Source organism: Phragmites australis, chromosome 15, assembly GCF_958298935.1.
Source record: "Phragmites australis chromosome 15, lpPhrAust1.1, whole genome shotgun sequence".
In the NCBI taxonomy this organism is placed as follows: domain Eukaryota; kingdom Viridiplantae; phylum Streptophyta; class Magnoliopsida; order Poales; family Poaceae; genus Phragmites; species Phragmites australis.
In genome coordinates this window covers 4,240,997-4,253,856 of record NC_084935.1, presented here as the reverse complement: position 1 = coordinate 4,253,856, position 12,860 = coordinate 4,240,997, and the positions used below count along the sequence as shown (strand labels likewise).

The 12,860-nt window shown below is 53.9% G+C and overlaps 2 protein-coding genes across 2 annotated transcripts; both read left to right on the top strand.

Annotated features, from left to right (window-relative positions):
• Positions 1 to 4,907: 4,907 nt before the first annotated feature.
• LOC133893047 (uncharacterized) lies at positions 4,908 to 5,666 on the top strand. The gene has a single exon (XM_062334019.1). It carries the CDS (start codon positions 4,948 to 4,950, stop codon positions 5,437 to 5,439), a length of 492 nt encoding a protein of 163 aa, XP_062190003.1. The 5' UTR covers positions 4,908 to 4,947; the 3' UTR covers positions 5,440 to 5,666.
• Positions 5,667 to 6,300: 634 nt separating this feature from the next.
• Positions 6,301 to 8,757, top strand: LOC133893018 (uncharacterized). The gene is made up of 2 exons (XM_062333997.1): positions 6,301 to 6,318; positions 8,135 to 8,757. Exons 1-2 carry the CDS (start codon positions 6,301 to 6,303, stop codon positions 8,618 to 8,620), a joined length of 504 nt encoding a protein of 167 aa, XP_062189981.1. The 3' UTR covers positions 8,621 to 8,757.
• The last annotated feature ends 4,103 nt before the right edge of the window (positions 8,758 to 12,860 follow it).

The window sequence follows — 12,860 nt, the reverse complement described above, 5'->3', positions numbered from 1 at the left end:
ATTTTTGCAGGTTTTCTGGGCTTACCGTTGTTTAGCAGATCCGTTTATTTAAGGGATCCCATTAATCAAAATAGACTAACTTACTGTTCAGGTCTTCGTCAGGAAAAGCAAGCTCGTTGTTGTGGGCCACCTCCACGTAGGAAAGCAAGCGTAAACCTCTTTTCTGGGAAAAGAGCCGCCGCGTAAACTAATGCGCATTTGTACCAGGGCACGGCGGAATGTGGTGCTAGTAGTCAAGAACACCTCAAGCCAAAGACTCCAGTAGCGCCATTTCACTCTCTCCACACTGCTCCAGTGATCCACTTGAGGAGAGGCGCTACAGCTGCCATGGCCTTGGCTGACACAGCATCAAGGAAGCTCCTACATGGCGGCGCCATCGCCCGAGGCGTCGCCGACGCCGGCGGCATCAGCTTCGGCATCGACGGCCTGTGGCAGCTCGTCACGGGCTTCTTCGCCGACATCCTCGCCCACGTCCTCGCCGCTCTCACGGGCGCGGCCCACTTACTCGTCCTGCCTCTAGAGTTGCTCTGGCAGTGGCTCCTCACTGCAGTCACCAACACCGCGGGAGCCATCAGCTCCGGCCTCGTCGGCCTGTGGCTGTTAGAATAAACAACGTCATGTTCGTGCATGGCGTGCGTGCGTGTGTGTGTCAGGTTGAGTCGTCGATGGCGCGCATGTTTGAGCTCGCGTTGGAGGCATCGGCATGACGCAGCGCAGGCGCGGGAGCATGGCTCACGGTCTGTTCGAGCGACCGAGTCGTGTGGAGGAGCGAGCGCTGCCAGGAGAAGTCTAACCGGTTCATGCGGATCGTGCGCGTCCGTCGCGCACGCGAGTTCGTGGCTCTTGCATGAGCTAAGGCCGTGCGTTCATGCGCAGAGAAGGCCGGGTCGTGGCTTAAGTTGCTGGGCTATATTAGCCAATGTAATGCGTCAGCTCAAGGAGTTCCGAGTTGTGTGTTGTCTAATACAAGCCAAGATACAGGCATTTGGCGCCGCGGCGTTCATCGCCGGCAAATCTATCTTGTCTACTGTTCATCTTCTACCTCCGTCCGGCGAGAGCTAGAGTGACTCGTTTCCAGCAAGTGGCATCAGAGCCTAGGTTAGGGAGAGGAGAGGGAGCTGAAGATGACGACGCCGAAGAAGGTCGGCGACTCGAGCTCCGGCAACCCTAGCGATGGCGCACCATGTACGGTCGTGGTGGAGCGCGTCATCGGCGGCACGGCAGAGATCCCGAAGCTGACGAAGACAAACTACCACGAGTGGGCGCTCGAGATGCAGGTCAACCTGGAGGGCATGGAGCTCTGGGATGCCGTGGAGGCTGGTAAAGCCGAGCGCGGCAAGGATCGACGGGCGCTGGCCGTCATCCTGCGCGGGGTGCCGCTGGAGATGAAGTCCGGGCTCGCCGCGAAGAAGACCGCCAAGGAGGCTTGGGCGGCGGTCAAGTCGCTGCGGATGGGAGACACGCGTGTGCAGGAAGCCAAGGCGCAACATCTCCTCAAACAATTCGAGAACGCGGCGTTCAAGGATGGTGAGGCGATCGACGACTTCGCCATGCGTCTCGACTCTCTCACCGCGGAGCTGCGCGGGCTGGGGGAGACGATGGAGGAGGAACGCGTCGTGAAGAAGATGCTGCGCGTCGTGCCGGCGAGGTACAACCAGATCGCGTGCTCCATCGAGATGTTCGCCGACTTGAAGACCATGTCGCTGGAGGAGCTCGTCGGCAGGCTGCGCGTGGCAGAGGAGCGCTGCGGCGGCGTCGAGGCAGTCGCGGATGGCGTCGGGCGTCTACTACTCACGGAGGAGCAGTGGGAGGCGCGTCGGCGTCAATGCCGTAGCAAGGAGCTCTCGAGCGAAGGCAGCGGCAAGCACTACAGCGGCGAGAAGAGTGGAGGCCGTAGCGGCGGCCAGGAAGACAGCGACGATGACGATGGGGGGAGCAGCGTCGCATCGGGCGCGAGCAAGCGTCGACGCAGCTCCGGAAAGGGCAAGTGCTTCAACTGTGGTGAGCGCGGCCACTTCTCGAGGGAATGCCCGAAGCCAAGGAAGGAGGAGGCGTTGTTTGGAGACGCCGCCGACGAGCCGACGCTCCTGTAGGGCGGGACGCGTGGCGATGTCGTGGTTTAGGGGGAGATTATTAGAATAAACCACGTCATGTTCGTGCATGGCGTGCGTGCGTGCGTGTGTCAGGTTGAGTCGTCGATGGCGCGCGTGTTCGAGCTCGCGTTGGAGGCATCGGCATGACGCAGCGCAGGCGCGGGAGCATGGCTCAAGGTCTGTTCGAGCGACCGAGTTGTGTGGAGGAGCGAGCGCTGCCAGGAGAAGTCTAACCGGTTCATGCGGATCGTGCGCGTCCGTCGCGCACGCGAGTTCGTGGCTCTTGCATGAGCTAAGGCCGTGCGTTCGTGCGCAGAGAAGGCCGGGTCGTGGCTTAAGTTGCTGGGCTATATTAGCCAATGTAATGCGTCAGCTCAAGGAGTTCCAAGTTGTGTGTTGTCTAATACAAGCCAACATACAGGCGTTTGGCGCCGCGGCGTTCGTTGCCAGTAAATCTATCTTGTCTACTGTTCATCTTCTACCTCCGTCCGACGAGAGCTAGAGTGACTCGTTTCCAACAGTGGCAGCTCGTCACGGGCTTCTTCGCCGGCACCTTCGTCCAACTCTTCGCCACTCTCACGGGCGCGGCCCACGAGCTCGTCCTGAAGCTAGAGGCGCTCTGGCGGTGGCTCCAAGCCGCCGCCGCCGTCGCTCTCCCCTTCGCGCTCGGTATCGCCGCAGTTCTCCTCCTCGTGGCGCTCGTCTGGTTCTGCTGGCCGACCCTGTGCATCGCTACCGTGGGAGTCAGCAAGGCGCTCGTGTGCGCCGCCTGCTACTTCGGTCACGGCCTGTACTTCGTCGCTGTCGCCGTTCACCGGGCGCTCGCCTGCATTCTACCTCCCTGCGTGCTCTGCGTAAAGAACTGCGCCGTCGTCACCATGAAGGCCCCAGGCGCCGCCGGCATGCTGATATCGCGAGCGGCGTTCGAGGCAACCCCGGCACTCTTCTTCCAGATCCTGCGCGCTGCTGGCCCCGTCGTCGCCACTGCCGTTTTCTGCACGAGAACCGTCGCCTGGCTCGTCGCTGCGCCGGTCGCCGCTCTTTTCCGCGTCTCTGTCGGCCCCTAATCAAGCATGCATGCAACACTGAACTGTGTTATGGAGCTTGCGTTTCTGATCAAGTGTTACGCCTACGTTTGGCTCGTTTAATTACTCGCTGTATGTCTCGATTTCTCATCTAAATTTGCAAGTGTTGATTTGTATGGCTATGGTTCAGTGTACATGTTCTACGAAACAAATGTATTGCCTACCTAGCCTATCTATTGAGTTACCCCCTTCAATCCTAAATATAAGTCTATTAGATTTTTTTTAAAAAAAAATCTGTTTAGGTTTATCCTAAGTCAAGCTTTTTTTAACTTTGATCATCCATAGCTAAAAAAATCATATAGATTAGCAAGGTAAGGACGATGTTAGTAGATTTATCATGAAACATACTTTCGTAATACATAACTCTTTCTATTTAAAATAATATATTTCATATGTATTATTAGCAAAAATATTATATTAAAGACTATATAGATATTGTAACGAACATATATTTAGGATCAGAGTGAGTAGATATTTAGATGGTGAAATGGATCGTGGTAACAAAAAGCTGGTGAGGAAGCAACTTAATTGGCTTTCCTTATTTGCTGTGGATGGCAACTCTGCTCTGCTTACCCGGTTGAGGCAGTGGCCCTATTGCTATGGTGAGCGATGTTCCGGATTAGGTCACTTCTAATATTTTGTTTCTTAGGTGATACTTTAGAAGAGACACTAAAAAATTACTGTTAAGAAATAAGTTTTTAATGCATGCATGTGTTACTTGTTTTTAGGTCTTTCAAAGCAATTTATTATCTCACAATCATCTAGAAATACTTAAAGAGCTAGTTTATTCCATAAGAAATAAGTTCCATCTCTCTTCTTTTTAAATAGCTTATCACATCAATTTTTTATTTACGTGAACAACTAATTAATATTAAAAAACTAATTACGTTGAAGCATTGGAAAATGCCTTAGAGGTTGTTGGGTTTTTTTTCCTCTCCTCTCCAACCTTAGAAACTAGAGGGAAAGCCGATCCAACTTTGAGTAATGATGGTAGCGGAAACGGAAGCATAATGGAGGGTGTCGGTGTGGAAGAACAAGCTGGGGGGATAGTGGGTTTCAGCATTTCAATGTGTCCAATATGGGGTTTTGTCTTTACCACCCTTTTTAGTCGGGGTGCAAGGGATAACTTGAGTGCCATTTTCCAGCTATGTAGCTTGCTAGTACTCTTAGGCTGTTATTCTTTTCAAGTAGAAATAGATAATTTACAGGTTAAGCTAATAGCGATGAGCCATCTATCTATTTCCTTTACTTTAATGAACTGCCTAGTCTCTTTTATCTTAAAAAGAAGAAACAAACCGGGTGCTTTATCGAGGACCAAGATCCATTCATTTAAAGGAGAGTACAACATCACACACCTCAAGTAGTGACACCAAATACACCAAAAACGAGGACTCTATTACTTCTTTCAATCATAAATAAATATTATGTTGAATATTATTATGTTCTTAAAATATAACTTTGATTACTATCTTTTTATTATAATATATTAATAAAATATAGCAAATATATACTTATAAAAGTATTTTTCGAGACAAATTTATTCGTACTATTTTCAAATGTTCAAACTTAATATATAAAAAATAATTTGTAGCTAAAATTTAAAACAATTAATTGTATATAATTCAAAACAGAACGTTTGACAACGCGAGAACTGATTCCCACGTAGAATCACTCCACATAGTGATACCAAACGGGGCCTTAATATATATTCCTGTCACGCACGCTAGTGGTTCGTTGCTCCACTGCACACACACGTTGCTCCAAACGCCATGGCTTTCCCGGGAACACAGGCGAGGAAGCTCCTAGCAGGCGGCTCCGGCACGGCGAGAAAAGTCGCCAGCGCCGCCGCCCTCGGCTTCGACCTCGACGATGCGGGGCACTTCTTCTCGGGCCTGTGGCAGCTCATCAAGGCGAAGGCCACCGAGCTCGCGGCCTACACCGCCACCCTCCTCGCGGCGCTCGCCAGGAAGGCCGACGAGCTCCTCCCGCCGGAGACCCGCTCGGAGACGCTCCGGCGGTGGCTGCACGTCGCCGTCACGGTGCTGATCCCGGCCGTGCTGGGCGCGCTCGCGCTTTACTGCCTCGCGCGCTGCTGCTGGCGCTGCTGCTGCAGTGCCCGCGCCGCCCGCAGGCGCACGATGATGGTGGCCCCCGGCCGAGGCGGCGCGCGCATGCCGCGGGGCGTGTTCGAGGACAACCCCCGGCTCTACTTCCGCGACCTCCGCGCCGGGAATCCCCTGGATCAGTCGATCCTGTACTAGCGCGCGCGGGCATGTCCGCACGTGCAGTCGCGTGTACGCATGCGTGCCTATGAGTACGACAAGAGTGCTGTGTGTCCGAAATGTCGCAGCCTTGTGTGTACGTGTATTTGGAATAATTGGCAACTAGCAGACTGCATCTCGCGCCACATGGTAGATATGCTTGGTACATACGTGACATTTTGTGATTCGTGTACCATATATGTCCCAGATTATGCTGTGCCGATCGATGCAGCAATGTGCTAGTTTCGATCCACTGCTTCAATAGCTACTAAAACAGTACCATGCGTGGTGCGCGCTGGCTCGATCCTACTCCCAAAGTTGGTGCCTGCGCACTCCTAAAGATATTTTTGAGAGAGTTTTAGAACTCTTGGAAATTAGTCTGGTGTTTAGAAAAAAAATTTCACCGGAACATACGAGGTTCAGTCTTGGAGTTGGAAGTTTCAGCATATCAGAACATCCGACGTTATCATCGGAACATCCGGTTAAATATTTAATCCAAACCGAGAGGTCGATATTTTGAAATTTCAGACATGTCGGTCAAATCGGAACATCTGATTAAAGGATTGGAACATTCGGTTAATTATTTTTGTACAACCCGAGAACCCTATAGTTTGAAAAATCGGACATTCAGACCATATCGGAACTTCCTATTAAATATTTTTTTGGGTCAACCCGAGAGGCCAATGTTTGGGAAAATCGGATTCTCCGACATGATCGAAACATTTGATCAGGGGAATCGGAACTTCTGATTCGAATCAGCTCGGGATTTTGGAAAGAGATTGAGTTGGATTTGAAACGTGTTTTGGTAGATTACGACTTAAGACGGGGCAAGACCATCTCTCCCTTTAAATATAAAGGGACATGGCCGATTGTTCCCCTGTGAGCTCACTGCCTCGGGAAAGGGCCGGGATCCCGATGGGGTTTGAGCCTCCCAAACAAGACCTAATTAAGTAAATATCAATTATTCAACCACCTCCTTAAAACCATCGGATGAAGATCCACCACCAAAATCTTCCCTTCCATCATGACCCCACCTCCTCGACTATAATAAGGGTGTTGCTACCAGCACCGAGGGTAGGGCTGGAGTTCCTGGAACTCTCTACCTCTATCCTGTCCTCTCTCGACCTTTTTCTTCTCACCGATGACCTATATCTCTCTATTGGTTAGCTGTTGTTGCATCCACTACGCCGCTGCCTTCCTCCTCGAAACCCACCATTGTCACGCTGCCTTACCCGCAGGCTACCCCCCTCCAATCCCACACCGACAGTGCCACCACCACCTCGTTTCATTGTCCTCTCTCATAGCTGGTCTTCGGTTGCTGTCGGAGGGTTAACTCCTGTCGAAGGGATCCTGAGGGGCCCCTTTTTAGATATTCGGTGGGGGGATAATCCTGAATATGTTTGCCAGAGAAATAAATGGGTATAACTGCGATGGCTGGCGGGGTGGAATGATCTAGTGCGGAACGAAGTAAATGCACTGGGGTTTAGACAGGTTCGGGCCGCACGGAGGCGTAACACCCTACTCCTGTATGGATACTATAAATGCCCTGAGAATGTCCCTCAAGGATGTTGCTGGTTACAAGAATGTTTGTCTATCTTAGAGCCTGGGGCTCCTTGTTCTTCGGTCTGTGTGTATCTGTTGGCTTTGGGTGCTCTTGGGCTTCTCGATCTTCTCTACTTCCTTAACTGCTTCAGCTTTTCCTGAGCCAGAACCACCTGTCTTTGTCCGTGCTGCCGACTGCCTTAAATACCTGCCGGCAGTAGCGTGCCCCGAATGGGAGGGCACGAGTTCCAAGGCACCATAAATGGAAAGGGCGTCATCATAGCCTCTGTGCGAAGTGACCGGGGGTGGAAAATGCGCCCTGCGCCCGGTCATCCGTCACCATAAATGCACTGACAACGGACGCCGTGGAGAGGGCCCACCGGGCAGCCGCAGAGCGGTCCGGTGTGCCCACCCTGTCTTGTTCTCCTGCCACAGCAGCGCGACAGACGGAACGCCTCGGCCCTCACGACGTTATCCTGAGACGTGCTAGATGGCACGGGATGGGACCCGTGCATTTAATGTCCCCGCGCCATTCTGCCAGAATGTGGCAGGAACTGACACAGAGCGTGGTGGGAGCAGTTGGAGGTGACAGGCCACACGAGCTCTTAAATGCGGCCTCGGGCCTTTGACTGGCTGACACCTCATCAGTGGCCCCTGTGGGGATCACTGACGGAGGGGCTTCCTGGGTCGTCGGGGAACCGAGTGCTCGGGGGTCACTGTTCACCTCCCTGAGCATTATCTCCCGAGAACGCCCTTCCTCGGTCCTCGGGGAACCGAGTGCTCGGGGACTATTGTTCACCTCCCCAAGCACTCTCTCCCGGGCATGCTTGTACGGATTCTCGGGGGACCGAGTGCTCGGGGGCCGCTGCACGCAGCCCCGAGCACTCTTTCCCGGAACTTCCTTCAGTGGGTCCTCGGGATACTTGGGTGCCCGAGGGGCCACCGCTTGCGGTCCCAGGCACACTTCTCCCGGTACTTAGCTTTCCTGGTCGTCGGGGGACTCGGGTGCTCGGGGGTCACCGTATACCTCCCCGAGCACTTTCTTCCCGGCACTTAGACTTCGCAGATCATTGGGGAATCTGGGTATTCGGGGACCACTGACTGTGGCCCCGAGCGTCCTCTCCCGGGATTTAATCTTTTTTGCCTTGTGGAGGCGACCCCGGCACCGGCGAGGAAGCTCCTAGCAGGCGGCTCCGGCACGGCGAGAAAAGTCGCCAGCGCCGCCGCCCTCGGCTTCGACCTCGACGATGCGGGGCACTTCTTCTCGGGCCTGTGGCAGCTCATCAAGGCGAAGGCCACCGAGCTCGCGGCCTACACCGCCACCCTCCTCGCGGCGCTCGCCAGGAAGGCCGACGAGCTCCTCCCGCCGGAGACCCGCTCGGAGACGCTCCGGCGGTGGCTGCACGTCGCCGTCACGGTGCTGATCCCGGCCGTGCTGGGCGCGCTCGCGCTTTACTGCCTCGCGCGCTGCTGCTGGCGCTGCTGCTGCAGTGCCCGCGCCGCCCGCAGGCGCACGATGATGGTGGCCCCCGGCCGAGGCGGCGCGCGCATGCCGCGGGGCGTGTTCGAGGACAACCCCCGGCTCTACTTCCGCGACCTCCGCGCCGGGAAGCCCCTGGATCAGTCGATCCTGTACTAGCGCGCGCGGGCATGTCCGCACGTGCAGTCGCGTGTACGCATGCGTGCCTATGAGTACGACAAGAGTGCTGTGTGTCCGAAATGTCGCGGCCTTGTGTGTACGTGTATTTGGAATAAATCGGCAACTAGCAGACTGCATCTCGCGCCACATGGTAGATATGCTTGGTACATACGTGACATTTTGTGATTCGTGTACCATATATGTGCCAGATTATGCTGTGCCGATCGATGCAGCAATGTGCTAGTTTCGATCCACTGCTTCAAAAGCTACTAAAACAGTACCATGCGTGGTGCGCGCTGGCTCGATCCTACTCCTAAAGTTGGTGCCTGCGCACTCCTAAAGTTGTTCGATCATTTGTGCTCGTCCACCACCGGCCTGCGCACTCCTAAAGTTGGTGCCTGCTCACTCCTAAAGTACGCTTTAATCGTCTCTGGTGTTGGCCTGGAATCTGGATTGGAGCGTCAGCCGTCGGCCAATTGGGAAGGGTTGCTTCCGCGCCAAGGCCGGCCGGCGACTGTGCCTCCGGTGGTGGTAGGGAGTAGGGATCGGCCGTGAAAGAAGATGTTGTCGCTTCGCATCTTTTCCTTTTCGTGACATGATTGTTATTGCTGTTGGTAGTCAAGGTCGTCCACTACTCGCAGGTCCTGACATATACTAGTGGAAAACTAAGGTTGATAAAAAAATAGCACGGTACGTTTTTTTTTAATACAAGATATTTCGGTACTATAGCTACGTGATCATCGAAATATCTTATGTGTAGAATAGGTTAATATGATGATTTATAGAGATTCTTTTGGAAATTAGTTCGATGAGGTCTTCGGTGAAAGCATCGGAACATCCGACGAGTTCAAGACATTTTTAGAGAGTTTTCGAGCTCTGAAAATTAGTCTTGTATTTATAATTTTTTTTCCTCACCAGAACATGCGGCGTTTAGTCTCAGAGTTAGAAGTTTCAGCACATCGGAACATCCGATGTTATCATCAGAACATCTGGTTAAATATTTAATCCAAATCGAGAGGTCGATGTTTGAAATTTTGGACATTTTGGTCATATCGAACATCCGATTAAAGGATCGAAACATCTTGTTAATTATTTTTGTACAACCCGAGAACCCCATAGTTTGATAAATCAGACATTCCGACCATATCGGAACTTCCGATGTTCTAGAACTTCCGATTAAAATTTTTTTTTCAACCTGAGAGGCCCATGTTTGGGAAAATCGGATTCTCCGACATGATTGGAACATCCGATCGGGGAATTAGAACTTCTTATTCAAATCGGCTTGGGATTTTGGAAAGAGATTGAGCTGGATTTAAAACGTGTTTTGGTAGATTACGACTCAAGACAGGGTAAGATTATCCCTCCCTATAAATATAAAGGGACATAGCTTATTGAGATCATTCAACATCCAATCAAATAAATACAATTTACTTTTCTCTCATTTTTATTCTCTTTTTGCTCTAGTTTTCTTTTCCAATCTCCATTGCTCTCCGTTCTAGATTTCGACGACCAAGGACAAGCCGCCGATCATCTATGATCTGACGGGTCCCTCCCGAGCGTTGTCGGTGTATTAGGAACCAGGGGTCCCTGAGTCCCGAAGACCGGGCCGGCCATCCGCCACATATCACCATCCCGCGAGGTCCACCCTGCAGGATAAGAAGAAACTAAGTCCTGAGGGAAGGTGCTCGGGGCCGTAGCCTCTAGGTTCCCGAGCACCCTGGTTCCCCGATGATCCGCAGAGTCCAAATACCGGGAAGGAAGTGCTCGGGAGAGAGTGCCCGGGGCTGCACGTGGCAGCCCCCGAGGACTCGGTTCCCCGAAGGTCCCACCGAAGTGCTCGGGAGAGAGTGCTCGGGGCTGCACGTGGCAGCCCCCGAGGACTCGGTTCCCCGAAGGTCCCACCGAAGTGCTCGGGAGAGAGTGCTCGGGGCTGCACGTGGCAGCCCCTGAGGACTCGGTTCCCCGAAGGTCCCACCGAAGTGCTCGGGAGAGAGTGCTCGGGGCTGCACGTGGCAGCCCCCGAGGACTCGGTTCCCCGAAGGTCCCACCGAAGTGCTCGGGAGAGAGTGATCGGGGCTGCGCGTGGCGGCCCCCGAGGACTCGGTTCCCCGAAGGTTCGCGCAAGATCATTCGACGACCCGAAGGGTCCCATCGTCGGGGTGTCAGCCAGTCAAAGACCCAATGCCGCATTTAATAGGCACGCGCGGCCTGACATCCTGACATTCTCAGCTGCCCACGCCCTAGTGTCAGATCCTGCCATGCCCTGGCAGGGGGGCGTGGGTCCATTAAATGCCCGGGTCCCGTCCCGTTTCATCCGAGTGCCTCGGGATAACGTTGCCAGAATCGAAGCGCTCCGCTCGCCACCCTGCCCTGGCAGAAAGACAAGACAGGGTGGGCGCGCCGGGCACCTCTAAGGCTGCCCGGTGGGCCCCCTTTATGGCGCCCGAGGGCTTCCACAGTGGCGGGTGGTCGGATGCGCGCCGCATTTCTCCACCGCCCCTGTCACTTTGCCAAGACGAAATGATGACGCCTTTCTCCGTGGCACCTTGGCACTCGCACCCCCTCTTTCCCATTCAGGATATGTCGAGGTCGGCGCACCTATAAAAGGAAAGGATGGAGAACACGTAAAAGGGTGTGTGGAAAAAGAAAGAGGACGCAGACGCTCGAACCCATTCAAGCCAAGCTAGAACACGAGAGCCTCAAGCTCTCTGTAAGCTGCTCTCTCTTGTAACCAGATACATCCTTGAAGAATTCCCTTCGAGGATAGATATAGCACTCACACAGGAGTAGGGTGTTACGCCCCCGTGCGGCCCGAACCTGTCTAAACCCCGGTGCACCCATCTTTCTCGCACTAGGACGATCATCTCCCACTAGCCACCGCATTTATTTCCGTTTCCCGCTTATTTCCCAAACAAGCTCGCTCAGGATCATCCCCCCGGCCGAATCTCTAAAAAGGGGGTATCTCGGGATCCCTGCGACAGGAGTTCATCCTCCGACAGCTGGCGCGCCAGGTAGGGGGCCCGGTCTCTCGAGGTGGGAGACCTAGTTTTCCGACGCGTCCAGTCGCGCGAAGGAATGAATAAGCTATCCCCTGTGTGGGAAGGTCCCTTCACCGTGATCGTGGTCCCCCGGGCAGGTTCTTTCAGGTTAGCGACGGAAGAAGGACAGCCACTCCCAAATCCGTGGAATATCGAGCATCTCCGACGCTTCTACCCGTAGATGGTCGTGCTCGCAGCTCAGGTCGGCAAGGCCGGGGGCTTCTCCCCGTCCAAGTAGTCCAGGGGCTCTGATCCCTTGGGTAAGTCGCTATCACCCAACCTTGTAAATATTGTACATTCGGTATTTCAATAAGCAATCGCTGCGTTGAGATATTTTTCTTTCTGGATTCCGCATGTCTAATCTGTCTGGAGAGGTGCTCGGTTGTGCGAGAAAAAGTTCGCTCTCTCATTTTCCCCGCTGATAAAAGAATCCCAATCGGTATGCATGCGAACAGTCGCCGCTGACTTACGTCCAGCATGGTAGGCTGTGGTGTTCGGTGTCGTGGCAGGCTCCCGGGCACTACCGAGTTTCGGGGTGCTCTGGGTAATCCCATCGCTCGAGCTGCTCGAGTAGTCCGGAGCTCGGGCCCCCGGAGCGGGCTGTCAGTGCTCGGTCTGGTTTGTCATATCCGGGCGCCACCAGACCATAGGACCTCTGGGTTATGCCTCTGTCCACTTTTGTCCACCGGTTCGGGCATTCAAGAGGTCTCAGGTCCAAAACGAGAGCAGTCTATAGCAAGTACCGCACTAACAGAGCGCACCAGACAAAAAAAAATTCTATATTCTCTCTTAAGTCACAGGCTGGCAATCACGAGCAGTTCGGCCGCGAGGGCTTCAATGCCCCGGTCTCTGGTTGGCCCCAAGGGTCCTCGGGTGGTCCTACCACTTAGGCATGGGTGGTCGGGATCACCCGACCCAGGAGCCTCGTATGCCTCTGGGCACTCGGGCGCTCCGTTGAAAGAATCAAGTCCCCGGGCACCCGAGCTCGGAAGCACACCCCTCCTGGATCGGTTGGCCGGAAGGCCGACAGCTGTCCGGTGAGTGGTTATATTCAGACAAGTCTGCTTTAAGTAAATTTATGTCCCCGAGTCATTCTCGGGGGCTCTCGCGCTTTAATCTGTTCGGTGAGGTGGTCTCCTCGCACGCAAAAACCCTGCCGCGTGTCTACTTTTTCCCAGAGCGACAGAGCGGTTTGCAGAAAG